Source organism: Sciurus vulgaris (genome assembly GCF_902686455.1).
Source record: "Sciurus vulgaris genome assembly, chromosome: 9".
In the NCBI taxonomy this organism is placed as follows: Eukaryota; Metazoa; Chordata; class Mammalia; order Rodentia; family Sciuridae; genus Sciurus; species Sciurus vulgaris.
In genome coordinates this window covers 4680601-4704559 of record NC_136469.1, presented here as the reverse complement: position 1 = coordinate 4704559, position 23959 = coordinate 4680601, and the positions used below count along the sequence as shown (strand labels likewise).

Genomic DNA, 23959 nt, shown 5'->3' with positions numbered 1-23959 from the left:
AATACCAAAACTGATCAGCATACAAAAATCAATCATATCTCTACATATGGACAATAAACAGTTGGAAACCAAAATAAAAATAAACAAAGCATATACAATATCTCAAAAAATTATCCCTGATGTATAATCTTAAGAGATATGTACAGGGTATCTATGCTACAAGCTAAAGAACACCTACATAAATGCACAATATATATGACACAAGATTCAATACTATTGTAAATTCTCCCCAAATTGATCTATAAATTGAAAATAATCCTAAATAAAAATCTCACCTGGATTACTCAAAGACAGTAACAATCTAACTCTAAATTTTATATGGAAAGGCAAATGAACTAGAATAGATAAAACCAATTTTGAAAATGAAGAACACAGTTGGAGGACACACATTACCTCTTTTTAGTTCCTACTATATAACTACAATAAGACAATGTGGCTTGACAAATAAAATAAACCCCAAACTGGACAATGACAAGCACTAGCAAGTAAGCAGATCATCTGAAACTCTCAAGTCCTCCTGGTGGGAAGCAGCAAGGCTGAGGTGATCTGGGAGAGCAACAGAGCGGTTTCTTACAGAGTGAAACAAACAAGGAGTTACTCTCTGACTCAGCAGTTCCACTCCTAGATTATCCCAGAGAAATAAACTGACACCCACACAAAAGCCTGTCCATGAACAATTACAGCAGCATTCTGCATAGCAAAACTAGAAATGAACTATACTGTCCTTCCACATGGATAGGTATACTGTTTACATGGATCCACAAACTGTATTTCATCCATACAGGGGACCACCACCCAGCAATAAAAACCCAACCAACTACCAACAAGCTCAGCAACACAGATAGGTCTCAGAACAGGTTAAAAGGCCGTTCTCAAAAGATCATATACCCACCAACAACTCCATCCATATGACATTGAGAAACGGCAAACGTATAAGGTCAGATCAGTAGTTGCATAGGGTTTGGCAGAAAGAGGGTGGCAGCATGAAGAATGTTTTTAAGTAAATAAACTGTTGTGTTTTGTGCCTATAGGGGAAGCTAAACAGTTCTGTCTATTTGTCAAAACTCACAAACTTCACCATTACCAGCTCTGTGACCTCTGGCAACTTTCTTAACCTGTTGTGTCTCAGTGTCATCTGTCTGATATCTACCTACTTACCTACCTATCTACCTATCCAGTACCTTCAATTGTCTCTGAGACCTCTAAGTAGATGGTTAGTTACAGAGGTTGGAGCAAAAGTCTGAGCTGAATCAATTCTGAGTTATAAGTGATAACTAAAGCCATGGACATGAAGGACACTGAGAATGTCCATGTACAGAAAGGAAAAAGAGGGGTCCTAATGCCCAGACCTCAAGAACTGCAGGATTTCAGGAGAATAAAAATGTAAGGAGTCAAGAGAGAATAAAGACAGAACAAAAATGAGGGGTACTGTGTCATGTAAAGCAAAGAAAGAGGAAAAAGAGGGCAAAGTGAACACTGCTAAGAGATAATGTGAGAACTACTCAGGTTTTTTTCCGTTTTTAGTAAAAAATTTATGAATTCAAACTATGCATCCAGTTACTCAAAATAGAAGAGGTATTTCTTTTGCAGTCTCTCTTATAGCTGAAAATTGGTCTTGTAGCTAAGATGAGCCAATGGGATTTAAATAATGTATGCAGGGATTATGGTGGTAAAGTGTTATTACCTCATTTCCTCATTCCTATTGACCTGAATGAGAGTCACGTTGATATGAAAGTAAGGGATTTTTTTTTAACTGTGTGGATGGCACAAAGTGGTACACATCTCTAATTCCAGAAGCTGGGGAGACTGATACAGGAGGACTGCAAATTCAAGGCCAGCCTCAGTAACTTAGTGAGGTACTGGGCAACTAAGAGAGGCCCTTCTGAAAATATAATACAAAAAGGGCTGGGGATGTAGCTCAGTGGTTAAAAAAAAAAAAAAAAAAAAAAAAAAAGATTTAAGATGAGAATGTAATAATTACTACTAAATTTGTTCTGATGCTTATCCTGTGTCATTACTAACAAAAGATTTACAGCAAAATACCAGGAAGGTGATTTTTTTTCCCAACTAAACACATTTCTAAACTAAATGCATGCAAAGTTTTTTTTTTTTTTTTTTAAAGAAGGAAAAGCAAATGTAGACCTATCATTTTTTAAAATTATATTCTTAAAAGGTTTAGGATGTCATTTGTGGAACAGGAAGAGATTCCCTTCAACAGAATTCTGGCACACAGCCTTTGCTGCCTGCTAGAGACAAGAGTCTACCTGTCCTAACATGAGGGGAGAAGTATACCCAGGTGGTTTTTCAGAATCTTCTCATTGAGAACACAAAACAGGAAATACACTAATACTATTAGAATATATTAAACAGTGCTTAGTGTAAACTGTGTTTCTCCTTACGTTAGTGCTGGATGAGCCTCCAGGAGGATGAGGTATGGATGAGAACATCTATAAACACATATCATTAGTTGTTTGCGGCTGGCCAGAAGAAAGTTCTAGAAGAAAAGCTAGACAAAACTGTAAGCATATGCCAAAATACATTTTACATAGTGTTATATTACAGAAGTCTCTAAATAAAATACTAATTATTCCCAAATTCACAAGGAAAAATAAAGATATTCTATGAAAGTTAACTAATGAAAGTTAATTGAAAAGAAATACTGCTTACAAGTAGAAAAAACAAATTTCTGTGTAAATTGGCCAATCATTAAAAAAAAAAAATCTTATGTTACAAATGGACAATTTCGATTTTTTTAACATAACAAGAAAAAAAAAAAAAAAAGAACTATTTACCTTCCACCACTGAACATACTTAGTGCAACTGCTTAAATCTAACAACGGAGGAGTTTTGAAATTTGTTTGCAAATAGATTTTAAAGTATAGCCAGTATCCTTAGTAGTGTAACTAACAGAAATAAATTTCAAATATTCATAAAAATAGCATAATGACTGCCCTCTGCTGATGTAGAATTTTCACAACTATAATAGTTGATTTCATAAAACTGTGATATTATCATTTAAAAACAATTGCTTCTACTTAGATATTGATTTTAATATTGACTACCCAAGAAGATTAAATATTTAAATCTTTGCCTTACTTTCAGTCAATGGACAAAAACTCATGGAATATCTATTATACAAGAACTAGGCAAAATGATTTGATCTCTGATCTCAAGATATAAGTTATCATATAGAAAGGAAACATCTGCAAGAGATAAACTAACTCTTAGACTCAGAAACTAAGTAAGTGGCCAGAAAAAGAAGACTGACAGAGCGGAATTATAAAAGGTGAAAAATAAGAACAAAAACTCCCAACCAACTTCATGGGAAAGGTTCTTGGGAAAGGTTCTTAAGACGACAGTCGAGGGAAAGAAACAGAATGGGTTGGATGAAGGAAGCAGATATAAAAGAAGCCAAACCTGGAGGAAAAAAAGAACGGAGCTTGAGGAGAAAACATGACTTCCAGGGGACACAGCTGTCAGGATCACCATGAGGACACAGAAGACCAATGTAAGAGGATGCAGGGAGACAACTCAGCCCATCAGAAAGCTGGAATCAAAGAGCTGGACTTGTGAGGAAGTAACAGGGAGCTCTTGAGGACCACAGCAGAGCAATCATAACTTGACAGACATTCTTCTAGAATGTCTAGAATACTATGAAATGAACAGCAATAGGACTGGAGCAGAAGGAACACACATTTAAAAAAAAACAAAAAACAGACAGACGGAGGGGATTCAGGTTTTGTCCACTTCTTATATCATATGAAGTCATTATAAACTTCAACTGAAATTATAGAGGCAGAAGGGAAAATTATAGAGTCATCAGAGCTAAAGGATACCAAGTTTCAATGTGTGGGGAGTTAACAATACTGAATTTGTGGAATTCAAGACAATAAGAAACCAATTAATTTTGTCTCACAGTCCTTGGTACCTTCATAATTTCACTTTTAATATCATTGTACCGTCAGGATAGATGAAAATGTTAAAAACTGACATGAGCTGCAGAAACTAAGTGTAATGATTCACTTAGGGAGGAAAAAGTACTTCTCTGAGAGTCAAGGAAAACTAACAGGACTGAGCTATGCTCAGTGAAAGATGGGGACACAGAAGGAACTTCAACGCAAATGGTCTCAATTATGTCTGTAAATCAGTTTTCAAGTTCATTTCTCAAAGAAGAATGATAAATCAGAATTGGGAGATGGAACTTGGAAAATATTTGATACCACTCTTTCTACCCAGGAGTCCAGTTTCTTCTGGAGCTGTACAGTCTCCAGGGATGGCTGACTTCTCCAATCAAGACTTGTTATTTTGTTATACCTGTCTTAGAAAAAACCTATGTGCTATTTCATAGAAGACAGCCAAGGTGACCCGCTGCTTACACTGCCTTCCACACTTACGAGCATTAATCTTTCCAACCCTGCTCACCTGCAGTCACTGAGAGCAGACCACATCCATGTGCCCTGCAGAACATGGTAAGAACTTGTAGAAAGTGATAGACCTCTTGGTGATGGTTTCAAAGTTACCACATAAAACCACAAACATGGTAACTTCTGACTTTATAGTACATTTCCTTTGCAAAAGTATTTCTATTCAATGAAAAACTTGAAGCTGGATTTCAATTAACTGATTCACTTACAAAGTAAATCACGTGGAATGCTTCACTATCCTATATCACTATGATATCAGTTTTAAAAACTGATTATATATATGTTTTATCTTAAAATTCACATTCATGAAGTGAAAGTAAATATTAGGATAAACACGGGTCCAATAAGGATATACTATGCTTAATGGAGAACAGACCACCTGTTTTGGGGTAGGCTTCATCTTCATGACTAAATATTCCCCAAACATTACAATGAAATTATGTGAGATGATGACACCAATTCTCCCTAGAAAAGATAGCCCAAACTCACAGCACCTGCAGAAGAAGCAGAGGTGCTATCAGACTACACTGATGACCTAACTCAACTGACCATGCTCTCTTCAGTCAAACAGGCAGGGATGGGTGACATCTTTCTCTTTTAAAATGAAAAGGATTATGAGCCGGGGGTGTTGGTGCACACCTGTACTCCCAGCTGAGGCTGAGGCAGGAGGATCGATCGTGAATTCAAAGCGAACCTCAGCAAAAGTGAGGCACTCAGTGAGACCCCATTTTTTAATAAAATACAAAATAGGGGCGAGGATGTGGCTCATTGGGCCAATGCCCCTGAGTTCAATCCCAGATAGATAGATAGATAGATAGATAGATAGATAGATAGATAGATAAAAAAGAAAAAAGGATTTTATAATGTTATTGAATAAAATTTCAGAAAAACACAATTAACCACTGTTCTTTGAATCTGATCTTCTAGTCCTACATGAACAACTTTTCATAGCAATAGTTACATTTTAGATTTTTTAAACATCTTTTTCAGTTTAAAAAAAAAGTTCTGTTTTTCATTTTCACACTAACAAAATAGATTTTTGAGACAAATTTTTTCTGGGAAAAAAAGGTTCTTCAAAAAACTTCCCCTGAAAAAATAAATAAAAAGGTCAATTTTCAGAAAGTAAAATATACATGATAAAATAAGGACAATTTTAAGCTGAGGAATAAATGCAAAGCAAAATTTAATCTACACTGTGTGTAGGACACATCTGGATGAAGAGTAGGAACAGACTTGAAACACTGTGAGCAGTGATGCACGCCTCCCATGCCAGACACTCTGGCGGCTAAGGCAAGAGGATTTCAACTTCAAGGTAAGACTCATCAACTTACCAAGCACTTAAGCAACTAAGTAAAATTCTCTCAATATAAAAATCATTAAAAGTAACAGGGATATAGCTCAGTGGTAAGTGCCTCTGGGTTTAATCCTCTGTATCAAAAGGGAAAAAAAAGAAAGAAAAAAAGAAAAGAAATAAACAGATATCATCCCCAACCTAAAAGATATAAAAATAGCTTTAATCTCTACCTATTAAAGGAGACTAATACAAATGCAAAGAGATAGACCCGATGTATAAGAGGCACAGTTATCAATACAGCATCAAAAATCTTTTTTCTTGTTATTTTCCTTCATTAGTTATTAACTGTAACAGATATCAGAAATAGCAGAGGAGCAAAGTTAAAATGAATACACGTATCTGGAGTCACTCTATGTGTACATTGAAATATCCTGAGGAAATGTTTTAAATTTGCAAAGCAGAAACAGAGGGTGATGTACAAGAATCAATGAAGCAGCAAAAGGACAAAACGAACTGAGCAACCGGGACAGTGCAAAGGGCCTGGATCAGGAGTGAAGTGAAAAGTCAAAACTGTCCTCTAGTTTTGTAAACATCACCTTGAATATTACTCATCTTTTATCAATTTAAAAGGAAGGTTCATTATACCAAAAAAAAAAAAAAAAAACCTGTGGAATTTGACTCAACTGAACAGCCTGTTCGAATGACAAGATAGCAGAACAAAATTTCCTGAATGTGACAGCAGGAACAGTCGCCACGCACCAAGCCTCAGTCTTGTCACAGGGCTGCATACCTAAGGACACCACCTACAATGAGGAAAGTAAGTCATGCTGAAAGAAAGGTTCATTCCTATCAATTAATTTTTATTGGCTAATAGTAACGAACAAAATGATGTCATCAGTACACTAAAGCTTTCTTGTTAGTCCATAACTGTTTTTGTTGTTGTTGTTGTATTGTTAGAATTCCTCAGTATTTTTCAACAAAGAAAGGACAAAAGATGTTAGAAAAGATAAATGCAGATCAGAAAGTATGAAAATTATGTTCATGACTCACTGCAGAAATTCAAATGTTATGAACAAGAGCAGTGATTAATTTTGCAGGGCTCCACCTACTTTCCCTTGACCATTCCTTGCAACAGTTAAGACAAACCAAAATGGCTGGTCAAGGTTGATGAATTCTATGAATTTGGAAAAAAGGAAAACTACTGGTCACTGCAAGGGAACAGCCCATAATTACAGTCTCAAAACAATACTATCTAAGCTGAGCCTTTATCATTATAACCTCGTCTAAAACTGTGTAAGCCCCAGCACATCGAGCCTATCAATTCTGGCAGGAAATGCTATGATTTTCAAGAATAAACAAGTTGGAAAATGAGAGCCAAACGAGTAAAAACGGACCCACCATTCAACTATTCTATTTTATCTTAACTTTTGATAGTTCAGTAGGGGAAGCTAAGAAACCAGAGCAAAGGTCATCACTTCCTGACACTTCGGCCTCGGTACGTTCAAGATCCAGCCAAGACCGTCTTCAGTCACGGTCTCCCCAGTCTTCTCACCTTTGCTTTCTTCTTCTGGATGTATGCCAAGTTGGCTGACTTTGTTTCCACACTACTTCTTTTCTTTCTTTTCTTTCATTCAATTGGTATTTACTAAGTACTTGTATGGCTAGACACCATAAAAAATAGGGTGACACATCAGTGATAAAATATTGACAAAAATCCTGAATCAAAAACTCTAGGTTAAAAAAATACTTAATAACACTAGGCATGCCTGTAATCCCAAGCAACTCAGGAGACTGAAGCAGGAGGATCATAAATTCAAGGCCAGCCTCAGCAACTTAGTGAGGCCCTAAGCAACTTGGTGAGACCCTTCTTAAAATAATAAAAAGTGCCGAAGATATAGCACAGTGGTAAAGTGTCTCTGGGTTCAACCCCCAGTACTAAAAAGCAAAATGAAAACCAAAATATTGAATGTTATTTAAGTAAATAATGTAGTATGAATCAATAAAACAACTATTAAAAGAACATTACTATTTCTAAGAAAACAAAGGTAAATACTTAGGAAAGATTTAATACACATGAATAACTGAAATAACATGTGATTTGGCATGAGCCAAACAGCTTTAAAAGAATGAGAACCTTCAGCGTGTCAGTTTTTAATTTCTGACCCCACGTAAGCAAAACAATGAAATCAATATAATGTAGTTTAGATAAGAGATAATATTTAACTCCAATGAACAGATATTTTCAAAGAAAATCATCTGCTAAAACAAATAAGCCACAAACCAATGTATATTTATGTTTTATGTTAAAAGTAAAATATTTTAATGATTCTTTGGTTACTAGAATTAACTACTAACTACTGGTCCCAACCCGGAGATGCTGACACACTCCAATTACCAATGAAAGTACAAAATGTGGAAAGAGGTACGGCCCCATCTAATAGGATGACAAGTATGCAGCCAACTATCACCAAAGCAGTCACAAATACAACTGAAAAAGACATTTTATGAGAAATTATTCTTACTTAATGGTTATTTAACTCTCATCCACTTTGCTTCCTCAAAGCCATCAGAACAGTTAACATAAGCTTTAATCTTAATGTGCATTTCTCAGTTCAGCCAACATATTAATAAATTACTCACTACATCCTGCACTAAACACAACTTCCAAGAAAAATCTACACACCCAGTATATAACTTGTGATAAAGTAAGGAAGCAAAAACAGAGGAAATACTAATTTTCTCAATGAAGAACTGATAAAACATAAGATACAAACTGCTGCTCTGCAAATTTGAATTTCAATTCACCAAAATTATAGATGACAAGTGAGGAAGCTGACACTATCCAAATGCAATGCTATAGCTAATAAGAAGAATGTATGTGGCAGGTCTCACTACACATTGCTACTATGTGTTTTAGGCACTCAGATTTATCTGGGATCAGATAAAAATCCTTTTCCTATGGAGATGTATGTTGGGGAACAGAGGAAGACAGTAATAAATATTGTAAAGAAGTAAGTGAATGGTAATAAACGCTATAAAAAGTAACTGAGTAACTTAAAAAGAAGGATCAGGAGAATCGGAAAAAATAGCTGAAGTGTCAGATAACTGATAAAGTCTCTTCCTAAGAGGCTCAGTATTGTTATCTCTTCAGACAAGTGAGATCTGTCTTACGAGTATTTCCTAGCTCCTATAATAACTGCCTTCCCCAAGCTGCATTATAATTGGTAATAAAAAAGAAAGTCAAATGTTTTTGTAGGGCATGTAAGTTTTTGCCTATCACCTAGCAAACTGAAAGGCACATAACAGATACAAAACAGGAATTTAGCGAATGACTCAATGCAAGCTAATAAATACAGTTTATCTGCACACTTATTACCCAAAACTTAACTTTCCTCAGTTCAGAAATAGGCAAACTTTTTCTCAAAGACCAGACAGTACACATATTTAGCCTGTTAGCTATAGAATCTACATACTAAATAGGTACTTAAGTCTGTCACTGCACAGCACAAACAGCCACAACAACAAATGAATGGACGTGGCTGTGTTCTAACAAAACATTATACATGAAAACAGGCACAGGGGCACAAGAGCTTTCCAATCTCAGCTCAGGTTATTCTCTGTCTAGCTAAATGTCTTACGTCCTCTGTTCAATTTCCCCAGGCATATGAAGAAAATTAGTCATCTATTAGCTAATGCATACTTTATAAAGTCTAATTATCTAATAAACAAAAACATAAACAACAACCCACACACATACCACTTCTCCCACCCTCTACTTTCTCCCTTTCCCCCTTTTCTTTTGCTCACCCAAGCCATCTAGGTAAGATGACAATACAAATATCAGACTGAATTTTGCTTTATTCATGAACTACCAAAAGGAGAGAAAAATATTAAATATGCGATTTTAAAACTTTACAGAATTTAAAAATAAACCTAAGTTATTATACTCAATAAAATGTCTTCTACTAATCTCTGAAAAAGCACATATATTTAATAAGCATAGGAAACAAATGGGACATTAAACTCCAAACATGAGATTAAAAAGAGAGAATATTTGATAAATAAAAAATACCCTAAGTTTGAAGATACAATTTTGAACTGGGCATGGTAGCAGCACGCCTATAAGCCTGGCAACTAGGGAGGTTGAGGGGGGAGCTTCCCATGTTCCAGGCATGTCTCTGCAATGCAGCAAAAGCCTTTCTCAAAATAAAAAATGAGAATGACAGGGGATGAAGCTCAGTAGCAAAGCACTCTGGGTTCAATCTCCAGACACACGTGCCCCCCCCACCCCCGAAAAGGAAAGAGAATATAATTGTCCTCACCTTCCTTAAACATCAGCACTCTATTTTATTCATCTTTCTACTTAGATTACATACACCACACCTAATATGTCAAATTCTCTTTTTTGCACATGAGCACACATACAAAACCTCCAGAAACAAGATTTCCAAAAACCGTCAGCCTTAAGTGGCTTCCTGTTCTCTTTTCCATAACAAAACACAGCTCTGAATAATTCTGTGCCCACACATCTCAATGAATACAGAAACAACATGCAACTTTAAGGCCCAAATTTTACTGGCCTAACAGACTGAAAGCTGTGACATTATTAAATGATAGGAAATATAATAACCTATCCAAGGAACTACTACTGTAGTTCACCTGTACTGTCCTTTTCAACCTAGCATTCAAAAAAGAAAAAGTATATTCCCATAATTTTACACTTTATTATCATGAAAAACATATTAGAAAGTGTCCCTATCATACATGCAACAACAAAAAGAAACGAATTCATGTTGCTGAATAACTTTTCTAAAAGATTTATTCATATAGTCACCAAATTTTTTGTCAAATGTTTTACTAAGATGCAAATTCATAAGATGCAAAACATTTTGTCAAATGTTTTACTAAGATGGAAGGATACTAAGAATCCTTCCATCGCTAAAATTCTTCCCTGCTCTGCCCTGAACGCCAGGGAGAGAAGTTTGAAAGCATAGAGCCCTCTGTGCTGAGGTGGCCCTGAGCAAGTTTTTCTCAAGTGTGCTTTTTTAATGGCCAAGTTTATTAAGGTATACTTAACATACTGTAAAAATTTATTTTTTATTTTTTTAGTTTCTGATTGGAGATACATGCACACACACAGTCCTATAATCACCACCCCAACCAATATATAAATTTCATCATCCCAAAAAAAGTTTCCTCGTGTCACTTTATGGAAAATTCTGAGTCCCACATCACATTTCTTACCCCATAGCCCTGCCTGTTCCAAAGTGCTCTATAAATGGAATCAATAAATATATTGTCTACTGGGCTTTTTTGTATCAGGCTTTTTAAATTTATCATTAACACTTTGGAGATGCACCCGTATTCTGCATATATTAGTAACTTACTACTTGTATGGCTTAATAATATTTCATTGTATGCACATGACATAATTTGTTTATTCACTCATCAGGTAACAGATATTTGAGTTGTTTAGGTGATTATCAACAAAGCTACTATAAACACTTCTCCATAAGTATTTGCATAGTCAAATGTTTTTACTTCTCTTGGGTAAATACCTGGAAGTGGGTAAAAGTGCCCTTCCAATGCCTTGCACTTCCAAAAAAACATCTAGAAATACTAATGTTTGAGAAGTGCTGTGCCTAGCACAATATAAGCAAAAGGCTCAAAGAAAACTACACAACTCTTCAGACGATACAAGACCTCTTTTACCACTGGATGATATGGTAAGCATATATTTAATTATAAGAATTTATTTAAATTTTTTAAAAATTGGTATCTTTGCTTAAACAGTAAATAAGACTATTACATTGGCTGATGGTACGCATTAATTTACTACGAGAGGATACGTGCATATGTAGCACTAATCTTGCACAATTCCCTGAAATTGATTTTAAAGTAGTGTATGCTGAGCATTTGCAGGCATACGCACTTCGACCATTGCTTTTTAAAGCACAGCTACCTCCTCATTCCCTCATGCACTCCTCTGGACAGAGAGAGGGGATGAGCTCTGAACGGCAGCAAGGCCTGCACTCACAGCACGTTTCAGGTGAGCACCACCATCTTGTGTTAAGACAGAGCAACTGCAAAGCCAAAGGCATCCTCGAACAGCTCCTCAAACAGCAGGAGCAACACAGGCAATGTTTCCCAAGTCTGCTGGGGTACACACGTCAGCAACGCACTGCAGACAAAGTTGAGATTGTTCACGCTTCATGATTATAATGCATTAAAATTTACATGTATATTTCAAATCAGACTATGCATCACAAAGAAAGGAATTGAATATTCTTTTATTACATGTCCCTCTCTGATACCTCCCACACCCTTTCAAAACACACACACACCCACATACACAAAATTCCAGGCACAAAAATGGCACATCATTATTGTTAATATTCTCTATGCACTTTAAAAATAGTCGTCAAATCAGCCTTTCTACTTATGACGTGAAAACACTCAATATATGGCTTTGGATTTGGTTCTTGGCTACAGTGAACATTAGTTTTCAAATATGGGATTCTAAGAGCATTGACAATATAAAGCAAGAAGTTCTTTTCAAATTTAGAAGTGATTCAACTTTAAATATTATACACTTCTGTTCTTACTCAATATTTTTTACTTTTCTGACAGTTTTTTGAAATAGTTAAAAGCATATTAAATAGAACCAAAACAATATAGACTGATCAGACATCTGTGAAAGAAGAAAATATGCAGCTTAACAAGTTTTCCTTTTTCAAAGAGTAATAAATATTAAATAAAAAACTCGAGGTATTCTTCAACTGTCAACCAAAGTTTTTGTTATACAGCAGCAGCCTTAAGGCTGATTTATGGCTTGCTCTCATTTTTTCTGAAAATCGCATGGCTACAAAGAAAAGTGACTTTTTGTACACCTGGATATTTGCTTGCTTTGTGATCTGTTTGAAGAAAGGAACTTTACAACAAGTAAGTATGGGAAGATAGTTCCTGAAACAAAAACAAAAAACCAGAAAGCCAAAGCCTGCTAGGTAAACAGCATCCTTATATGTAGCAGTTGAAATATCTTATTGTCTGTCTTTGTAGATTTTGAATGATATATTAGAGATTATTTAGAACATTTGATAGACATAGAAAACTAAGAAGCTGAATAATTTCTAAAAATACAATTTGTTAGCAACAGAGCTAGAACCAGAAACTGAGCTCTCTGCCTCTGCCTGTCCGCCTGCCTCATTCTTCCAACATCTGTGTGTCACTGCCAACGTCAGGCCTTTCTACCACTTTCTGCATATGCCATTCTGGTCCCTATCATATTTGTCCTCTGTTACACATATCAATCTCATTTCCTCCAAATTCATTACCTCAATTTTGCTGCTTTTGTTATGTAAAAGCCCCTTTCCAATGCTGTGCACTTTAAAAAAAAATCATCTAGAAATACTAATGTTTGAGAGGGCTGTGATAGAACAGTATAAGTAAAGTAAAAGGCTCAAATAAAACTATACGACTCCTCAAATAATACAATAAAATACGTCTTTTATCACAAATTCATGAAACTATAGCTATAAATTAGGAGCAAGTACCAGGAAATTACATATTTTGGTTTTTTAATTTTTTGGAAGGGAGGGTTTGCTGGGGACTGAACCCAGGGGTACTTAACTGTTGAACTACAACCCCCCAGCCCTTTTTATCTTTTATTTTTGAGGCAGGGCCTTGCTAAGTTGCTGAGGCTGACTTTGTACTTGTGATCCTCATTTTTGGCATCATTTTAAAGGTAAAACAAAATAAAGTAGTTGGTTTTAAATATTTAATGCATAAACACAAGTACAATGTTCAACTTTTCACTTCTGTGAGTCAAACACAGAAAATAATTCTGAATCCTGAAGCTTTCAAGACTTCTACATAACTTCCAAAATTTTCCTCATTTTGGAATCTTTTCCATAAATGCCTCAGAGTAAAATTTTAAAAGTTCAACAAATTACAAGAAAATTACTTACTATTGTAAGTATAATATGTACAACAGCTATTCTTAAGTCTATTACACTGTAGGCATAAGTACTAAAAGTACCTAAAAAAACTAAATATAAAAATATTCCACAAATTTAACCTAGTTTGAGGCTTGTTTAACACCCAAGAGAAGACAGAATCACTTTTTTCATAAGATTCAACAGTAATACATAAAATGTCAAGGACTGAACCCTTAGAAACTCCAACAGCCTGGACATTTAAGTATTATTTGAGCATTAATAATAAATTAGTTCTTTGATGTTCTGAAGTCTCCTGCTGCTTAGTAAATCCACACCAACATTAATCTGAAGACTACCGGTCTACCTGACATCACACAGTCTCATTACTGTTCAACTGTCCTGTCACACCCTGTCACTCTTAGGCAAAATGGACGTGAGGTTGCACCTTCTCTTCACTCATAGGTAACCTTGAGGGAGGGCTAAAAGGCCGATGGAGACATGGCACCTCACCAGAGACAACAGGCAAGTACATCCCTCAGCCCCGGGTGCTACATCACAGCTAATGAGTTTGTCACATAAATATGACATAACAGGAAGTAGAATGATATTCTTCAGCTATATGTCTTACTTTCTTTGCTGAAGCACCAGAATCCCCAAGAAATTTTCAGCTTCAGTCTCTCCAGATTACATGAAACAAATGTTGTCCCCAATACCACATCAAATATGTATAACACATGGAGAACACAAGGATTTCAATCTTACTCCAGAGAGTTGAAGAATTTTTCTGATTCTACCCTACCACCTCAAGACTTTCTGACATAGAAGGCTATGGGTTAACAGGCAACAGGAATGTAAAATATGTTAGTTGATTAAAAGGCCAAATGTCTGGGTGAAATGTAGCAAAAATTATAATAAGCTATATCTCAGCCGAGCACAGTGGTGCACACCTGGAATCCCAGTGGCTTGGGAGCCTGAGGCAGGAGGATTTCAAGTTCAAAGCCAACCACAGCAAAAGTGAGGCACTAAATAACTCAGTGAGACTCTGTCTCTAAATAAAATACAAAACAGGGCTGGGGACATGATCAGTGGTCGTGTGTCCCTGAGTTCAATCCCCAGTAAACACCCGCCTCCAAAAGTAATGTGTATCTCTTTGACATTAGAACAGTCTATTTGTTTTAGCCTAAAAATAAATCTCTTCCTTTTTAACATCAGCACTAGAATTCTTTTGTCAACTATTTTATTACTATCATAGCTACTTCTAGACTACAAAAGTGGTAAAAATGATTCATTTCATTAAAGGAAGTTGTCATCCTAAATGTTTTTTTAAAGACTGATTTTTTTTCTACCAGCATTCATTGGTAATGATTACTTGAGTCTAACAAGTATGAAATAGCTACAAAATTCACATTAAAGTAGATGAAAAAGCTGAAAAGTTCTTAAAAAAATAAGATGGAAAAAAATGAAAACAGAATCTTAAAACTTCGATTCTCTACAGATATATAAAGTTCCATGCAACAACAATGAAGGAGAAGACACTGAAGAGTTACAAAAGAGTTTCATTAACACTGAACCATAAGCAATTAAATATATACAAATGGCTTTTCTTTTTTCCTTTCCTTTAATTTAAGATCCTTTGCAGGATGGCAGCCTTGACCCAAACCAGTTGGCCCCCTTTCGCATTTGTAGTTTCCAAGAACAAAGGAAGGCTGTGCTGGGATCTCAGCATCCCAGAAAAAGGAAGGATAGGCTGGCTTCTTGTCTTCCTGTAGAAACAGGAGTCTTCCACCAGCTTCCCCAGGAAACTGAACCTACTGCAAGTGGCTCTATAGGGAGCCACTTGGTCAAGACTCCCTCTGCCCAGGCAGCTTTCCCCTGCACCCTAGGGGACTGCCTCACAGTGAATCCTAGGCTTCTATGGTCCCCTGCTGCCTATCTATAAGAAAACAAAAACAAAAACAAAAACCCTGGGGCGTGTAACCAGTGTGCAAGGAATCTGTTTCACATCCTCCAATATGCTCTAATGAAAAACTAATTAGACAGTGTATCAAATATCCTTAACCCACTGAACATCATAGGTTAGTGTAGCCTGCCTTAAACACACTCGCTTAAAGCTGGGCAGAATCAGCTGCCCCCCAACCCCCAAAAAAACCCCACACCAATTAAAATCAGATGACCCCATTCTTGACTTTCCTACATCCACAATACCTTCTTTCTTACCTTGTCTATTCTATCCGGGCGATTAGTAGCTGCCAAAATTGTCACATCCTTTAGCTGTTCGATCCCATCCATTTCTGTTAAGAGCTGAGCCAAAACCCGATCAGCCACATTCCCGGCACCTAAGGAACTGATTTTTTTAACAACATAGTTATAAAAATCTGTTTATCTAACTCCCAACACTTGTTTTTAAAAAGATGCTTTAGACTACAAGAAAAATTATGTCTACTTTAAAAAACAAAATGCAAATTTAACAACTCATTACTTATCAAAAAACTATTCTCAAATAATTTCCATCATTGAATGTGATTTTCTTTCTAATACTGAAACAAAAGATAAATGAGTAAGTAGCAAGACATAAGATTATTTCAAATAATTTAGCAAATACATAACTATTCAACAAAATTTACATTCTGCATAGCAAACATACTGAAAGAAATTGAGAATTTAAAAAAAAGATACAACTTATTCATTCCCCAAAGCAAGTGAAAACAAAAATGTTATACATCTGTAACAAATGTGCTATTTCTGACATTCCGTGATCTCTGTAACTTGAGGGACATTAATTTTAAAGCACATCAGCAGGCAGGCAGGTAGCTCAATTCCCATTAGGAAAAACTGGCAAAGAAAGCATGCTATTTTTTCCCTTGGTTTACATATCAAGTCAATGCATTATCCACCCGTTAATTAAATCACACTTCTTTTGATCATAAAAAAGTTCCTAACATTGATCTTTAAAGAAAGAAACTCCTACTAATGAACAAAGCCCTGATATTAAACAATCAAGATTACCAGAATAACAATTCTCATTAGCAACAGCATGGATTTCCTAAAATCTATTGAGAGTTGTGAAATTCTAGTCTGAGTGGACAATTACAGTGAAACAGCACTGTGGTGAATTGCACGTGTAAGTTGGTTCAGATGCACTTGGGAGGGGAGGAGAGGACACAGGAAGAGACATAGTCCACATCTGTGTCTCAGTGTCTGTGACAGACAGCAAGAGCACCTCAATGTGACTACTGTGCTGCATATTTAATAACGAGGTAATCAGGATCTCTAAATGACAGCAGACTAAATATGAAGTACAAGTCCAAAATTCTGATTTAGCATATCCATAGGATAGTATCCTCTAACTCACAATATACTGGTTTTATATATTGTTATATAAAACCAAATGTCAATTTATGAACTTAAATGGTCTTTTCCAATATTTAAATAACACAGGATCAAGGGCTACCGAGAAAACCAATGAAAATAACTCCTGCAGGTAGCTAACCTGCAGATACACAGATCTGTTAATTGGACTCTACCTAAAAGTAAATCTGAATATTTTAAATAAATGGATTCTAGCCTTCAAAATAATCCTTTATAATTAAACTTTTCCACAGAAAGTTTACCCATCCATTAGAACAGTTAGCAAAACTCTAAGAACTCTAAGAACTACATGCACAAATTAAAAGCAAGTTGTAGCTAAAAGGAAATAAGTTATCAAGTCACAAGGAGCAGAAAAAAACTTTAAATGCTTACTACTATGTGAAAAAAGTCAACCTAGAAAGGCTACACATTGCATTATTCCAACTACTAGAATTTCGTATAGGAATGCATAGGACATTCTGGAAATGGCAAAACTATGAAGATAGCAAGACAGTCAACTGCCAGGCATTTGGGAGAAGTAGTTAAATCAAAGTGTTGTTTTTTGTTACTTATAATGACTCTTACAGTGTTCTCATCTCCAAAACATTCATTTTTTAAAAATACTTTTTTAGATGTTGCTAGACCTTTATTTTATTTATTTATTTATATTCAGTGCTGAGGATCGAACTCAGTGCCTCACACATGCTAGGCAAGGGCTCTATCACTGAGCCACAACCCCAGCCCCCAATACATTCATTTGATCAAAATATAATTCAAACTCTTCCTGAAATTTACTATGGAGAATGGAAAAAACTAAAAGAATCCTCTTTTATATTTTCTCCTATCCAAAATTCATTTTCTCAGGGGGTACAAATACTCATAACTACTTCATCAGGAAAAAACAACCTCTCAAGTACCCAGGTTTGCTAGTCATAGTTTAGCACAGTGGAACAGTGTTCCTGGGTTCAATCCTCAAAACAGAAAAATAAATAAAAAATAAAAAGAAAGAAAGATATACATCAAAAAGTTACATGAACAATTCAATACTTACTATAAAACAGACTTTGAGTTAGACGATTCTGTCCAGCTTAAGGCAGGCTACAATAACCTATAGGTTAGAGATATCTGATACATTTTCAACTTAGGAAGGGTTGGTTGATCAAGACAGAAACCATTATAAATTGAGAAGCATCTGGGACAATAAAAGTGAGACTTAGGTCTAATTTGTTCTGTGCCAATTCATTAATAATTCATTAATGTAAGTATTAATAGTATTAATTCATTAATCCCAGTAACAGGGCAACTAGGCAGACACCACTGTGAGGTGAAGAAATGAGGCACAAGAGGGTGAGCAACCTGTCCAGAGTGCACGACCAGCCAGGAAGAGGCAGTGCTGGAAGGTATTCACTCAGTTCCAGGGCCTGCGCCTATCTCATCAACTATAAAGCAAGAACAAGTTCAAAGAGCTTTGTAAACCAAATATACCATGTGCCACTGTAAGATTAAAACAGCTACTGCAGCCATCTTTAAATCACTATTCAAGAGAAAAATTAAAATCTTCTTAGTAAACTCAAAAGGATATCATTAGTTGTACTGATGAAATATTTAAGAATTTATCACCAGAACTTAAAAAAACTCGTTTGATGAATCTCAAGAATCAATAATGCCCTGAATTTTCTAGCTATCACCTATTTGATAAACCATGCTATCATATTGTGCTTAACATTCAGCAAGAACCTAAATGTAAATAAAATTTCAGATTAATAAGCTGTTGTAGAAAACAGAAACACAGTGCGGTATCACTATCATTTCTTCTAGACCTGCATTAAGATATATGTGCTCTGCACAATTGCAGATCTGTATAAACTGTTAACATAGAGAATGATGTGTATATTTTTTCCATTTTTCCATGACTTCCCAACAAAAATTCCAAACTAATACAGGCAATGCTCATTATTAGTATTTTTATAGTTTTGGCTCAAATATAGCATCAGAGAAACAACTGATCCTTAAATTCAGTTCAATTATGTCCTGCAAAAGCAACTCTTTGAAGGAAGCTTTTCTGCATCTTGAACTTCCACAGGCTGATGTCATGAACACAACCTGACAAAATAAGTTATTTAAAAATTACTACACATCAGATCGAACTTGTTTTCTGAAAACAAGCTGTCTAAAAATGGAAGCTAAGAAAGTATTTTTAAACATGTATCATTTTTTATTACCATAGATCTAAAAAACAGGTAGAAAATAATTCTGTAGTAATTATAATAAAATTACTATACAATATAAAGCCTTTTTAAAATAAAACATTCCAGCAAAATATTCACTGAGTTTTGAAAGTATACTTTGAATTTGAGAAAGATCTTTCATATTTGCTAAACTTGGGTTCAAATGCCACTTTTACAACATATCTTTTTGTATAACTTTTTGGGAGAGTTACTAAATGTCTCTAAGCCTGTTTTCTCAGTAGAAATGTGAGAAGGGCCAGGCAGACAAATGCCTGTAATCCCAGCTACTCAAGAGGCTACTCAGAAGGATCCCAAATTTAAGGCCAGGCTGGGCTATTTGGTGAGACCTTGCCTCAAAATGAAAAATAAAAAGGGATGTAGCTCAGTGGTAGAGAGCACCTTGGGTTCAATTCCAGTACCACTACTGGAGAGAGAGAGACAGACAGACACAGAAGGATCATACCACCCTTCAGCTATCAACAGTTTCTGTCCTCCCCAAATTTGTATGTTAAAATCTAACCCCAATGTGATGGTATGAGGAGATGGTCTACCGGAAGGGATCAGGTCTTCAGGAGAATGTCCTCATTTAAGTGGGATTTGTGCCCTTTCAAAAGAGGCTGAGAGTGCCCTTACCCTTTTCACCACAGGATGGCGATACATGAAGCAGTGAGCGAGCACGTATCAGACACAAATCTGCAAGCACTTTGGTTTTGGATGTCCTAGACTCTAGAATTGTGAAGAATAAATTTATTGTGTTTATAAAAGAAATACCCAGACTGTGGTATTCTGTATGGCTACCTGAATGGTCTAAGACACTTCTTTAAAATTAATAAAATCTACAAACGACTTAGTACTACCGATACTTAGCACAAGGGAAATGTCAATAGTAGTTACGAACATCACCACTCTGAGAAGTCTACCTATGATCTTTAAAGTTATCTTAATGAATTAAATTAAAGGAATGTCTAACATATAAGTATTTTCTGAACTAAAGCATGAATGTGATGTTTCTGAAAAGATTTTCAGGACCCAGGAATGGCACAGGTCAACAGATGTATTCAGGTGAACATTTCAGTTCCAAACCTGACCTTATTTACAGTATGGTAGCAAGTATCAAACTTCTTTAAACTCTGCCATGAAACCCCCCACCTAACACCAAGAACAGAGCTGCTCCTCTGAATCCTCCTGTAACTACTATGCACAACTGGAACAAGCAGTTATATAAAACACTACTGAAGACATCTGTCTCCACAAGAATGTTAGCGGAGACCATTATCTATGGTACAGGGCTTCACATTTTCATGTTAACTGTTTCTTGCCTGGTCACATGCAGTAACAACCTGGCTTTTCCTAAGTCCACAAGGAGTAATTTTTTTTTTTGGTTCAGTGTGTGTTGTGGGGGTGGCACCAGGGATTGAACTCAGGAAGCACTCAACCATTAAGCCACATCCCCTGCCCTATTTTGTATTTTACTTAGAGAGAAGGTCTCACTGAGTTGCTTAACACCTCACCATTGCTGAGGGTGCCTTTAAACTTGAGATCCTCCTGCCTCAGGCGCCCAAGTCTCTGGGATTACAGGCATGCGCCACCTTGTCAGGCAAGGAGTGATTCATTTTAGAACAGTTAAAATTTCCACATAAAGGTGTTACTATAGTTGGGCACACACCTGTAATCCCAGCGGCTTGGGAGGCTGAGACAGGAGGATGGAGAATTCCAAGCCAGCCTCAGCAAAGGCAAAGAGTTAATAAGCAACGCAGGGAGACCCTGTCTCTAAATAATAAACAAAATAGGGCTAGGGATGTGGCTCAGTGGTTGAGTGCTCACAAGTTCAATCTCTGGTTCTCCCCCACCACCACTCCAAAAAAGATGTTACTATATTTTCCAGATATATTCATAATTTAAAAATGACTTTTTTGGGCAGGCACTATATGCTAGATGACTTCTAAGTATTTTTCCAGCTATAACACTTTATGATTTTATGAAATTTTTAAAATCACAAAAATTGTATTTAAAAACTTTATAGCCCAGCTCAAAAAGTGTCATTTAGAGAAGTGATACCTAAAAAAGTTTCCTCTATGGTGCTTAGTGTGATGAATCCAGTGAGTTTAAATGAAAGCCAGGAATGCTGGAAAAAAGGCAACCCTATTTCCTAATCATTAATTTAAAACCTTGGATCTCTTTTCAGACTGCTGCTAAGCCTGGAATCTTCATCTTCAATGAAAGCTGGACAGAATCTCTTATTCTGTACCATCAAACCATTCCAAGTGGAAACCAAATCTGAACTATTAAGTGCAGAAACAGCTATATAAGAAAGCAGTTATTAGTATCACAGATTATTCTGTGACTCAAAAAAACAGCAGTTAGTCAGATTTAGCTGAGCATCTAACCTTTTTCATGTTTTCATATATCTAATTTATTTTATATTCTACACATAAAACAATATCTCAACTTTTATTGTTTTATATAAAACACTAGTTAATCCACTGTAATCCCAGTGACTCAGAAGGCTGAGGTAGGAGAATCAAAAGTTTAAGGGCAGCCTAGGCAACACAGTGAGATCTGTCCCAAAACAAAAAAATTAAGGGATGTAGTCAGTGGTCAAGTGCCCCTGGATTCAATTCCACTGTTAGGGTAATAAGCACGGACTGGTGAGGCAGAACAGAATAGATTGACATCTCTTCGTCCTAAGTAACAAGTGTTTCTGACCATTTCTGAGATTAAAACCTTTTCTTCACATTTTAAATTTGTAAAATCCATGTCTCTTACAGTTGGTGTTTTCTCAGGACCATTTCTTTTCCTTATTTCTTCTGTTTATTAAAGAGACAGGGTCTCCCTGTGTTGCCCAGGCTGGCCTGGAACTCACAATTCTGTTTCAGGGTCCTGAGCAGCAGGTATTAGAGGCATGAGCCTGTGCCCCCACCTTCATCTTACACTTTAAAGCAGAATTTTCTTCAGAAAGGCTACATAAAATAATGACATCTTAAAATGATGGCATCTCAGACTGAGGGAATGCCATAAAACCTATCATCAGCAGATTATTTTTCCTAATTCCCAAATTTCCTCCAGTAGAACATAAGATCTGTTGGTCTTGGTATAGGATTCAATTCTATCTTAATTACTATATTTCTATGTATGTTATTAAAATTTTAAGAACATTTTGTAGAAATCACTAAAAGAAGCACTGAAGTTTCCTAAGCAGTTACTGAATGCCAGGTACTGTGTGAAACATTTGTGATGCATTTAGTTCCAACATCCTATAGTTTGCTGCTACTATTAGAAACCAAAGCACAGAGGGAACAAGGAACTTGTCCTGCATTCTGTTTACCATCTTGGCCCACATACAAAGCCTGCAACACTAGCAGCATCCAGTTCATATAATTTACTGAGCAACTGAATGAATGAACCTTCTCAAAGAGACTCATGACTGCCCAGTTAGGCAGACAGGTTCATCACTCACAGAAGAACAGAAAAAGCACAACAGTTGTAAGCTTGGACTATGTGCTATAGTATTTGAGTTAAAAGTGGCTCAGAGTGTCCACTCTGATGTCAAAACATCTGACTTAGAATCTCAGCTCTGCTATTAGTGATGCACATCTATAAGTAAGGTACTCATATCCATCTGCATGCCCCAAGTTTTCTCACCTGAAAATGGAGATGAGAGTAAGACCTCCAACTCCTGGGGTTATGAGGATGAGGAATTAACACAGCACAAGGTCATAATAAAGTGAGTGGGGGTCAAACACAGGAAGTCACATTATTTGGAAGATAATTAAACAAACAAGATGGGCCTCTCCAACTACCAATCCCACAGATTTATCCCTAGTTCCAAACCTATTCTAGGCTTGCTTAAAGCCTATCCATTATCAGGCAATCATGGTCAGGCTGATGAGAATGACTGGGGGGTCCTGTGACTGGCTAGAAGGACCTGGACAAAGGAAGTTGGAGGAATCTCCAAACTCATTAGTCCCATTTCCTCAATCAGCAGGGACTGGGCCAGTTTGTACTGAATCTGCCAAGGCTACTCCCTAAAACCAGGTCAGCAGCCTATTTACTGCTCAGTTTGCTCTCCTCCCCACTATAACCTTGAAAAAGGTAAAGAAATATTAAACAACTTGGAAGGTGGGACAGAGTACTGGAGCCAACTGCCAAATGTACAATGTCCTACTTTGCATTAATGCAGAAATCTTTTTCTTTACTGTAAAATAGCTTTATACCAGTACATAGCAAGCACTTAATGAATGTTACCTAGTATGTTATTGGCCCAACATAATTCAGTCCTTCTCACCTCAAATGGAATTATCTATTTTCAAAGAGTTAAATGCTACTTTAACAGCATTTTTGATTTTCCCAAATGTGGCAGAAGTCATTTAACATTTTGCAAAGAAAATATTATGTTTCTTCTAGCTAACAATATGAAAAAGGACAAAAGGAAAAAACCCTTCAAAATACCCATGATTTAACTGGGTATACAGAAGGAGAAAAGTAAATATCAGGCTTATTTATTCTTCAAGTCTCAAAGACACTAATTAAATATGGCAGGAAAGAGGAGAAAATAGTGGATTTAATTAGACATGTTTATAAACATGAAATATACATTTTTATGAAACCACAAAGACTTCTAATGCTTGAGCAATAGTATATCTATGCACTATTTACAATGTGCAGGCTGCAATCCACAGCTTCATGACTATCATGCCCTCTCATTTTAGAAACTTCAATAGTCAAAAT

General features: G+C 36.1%; 1 protein-coding gene across 7 annotated transcripts in view; it reads right to left on the bottom strand.

Annotated features, from left to right (window-relative positions):
- The window catches only part of AFG2A (AFG2 AAA ATPase homolog A), a 291079-nt gene that overhangs the window by 150284 nt on the left and 116836 nt on the right, over positions 1-23959 (bottom strand). For 5 of the 7 annotated variants that reach the window (XM_079154019.1, XM_079154017.1, XM_079154018.1 and 2 more), the window contains exon 14: positions 15873-15999. The exons of 1 other annotated variant lie outside the window; for it this stretch is intronic. In XM_079154019.1, the coding sequence (XP_079010145.1) occupies positions 15873-15999 (127 nt within the window). Of the gene's footprint in view, positions 1-15872; positions 16000-18377; positions 18443-23959 lie in introns of those variants that run through there. One more of the 7 variants, XM_079154024.1, reaches the window with a different exon arrangement.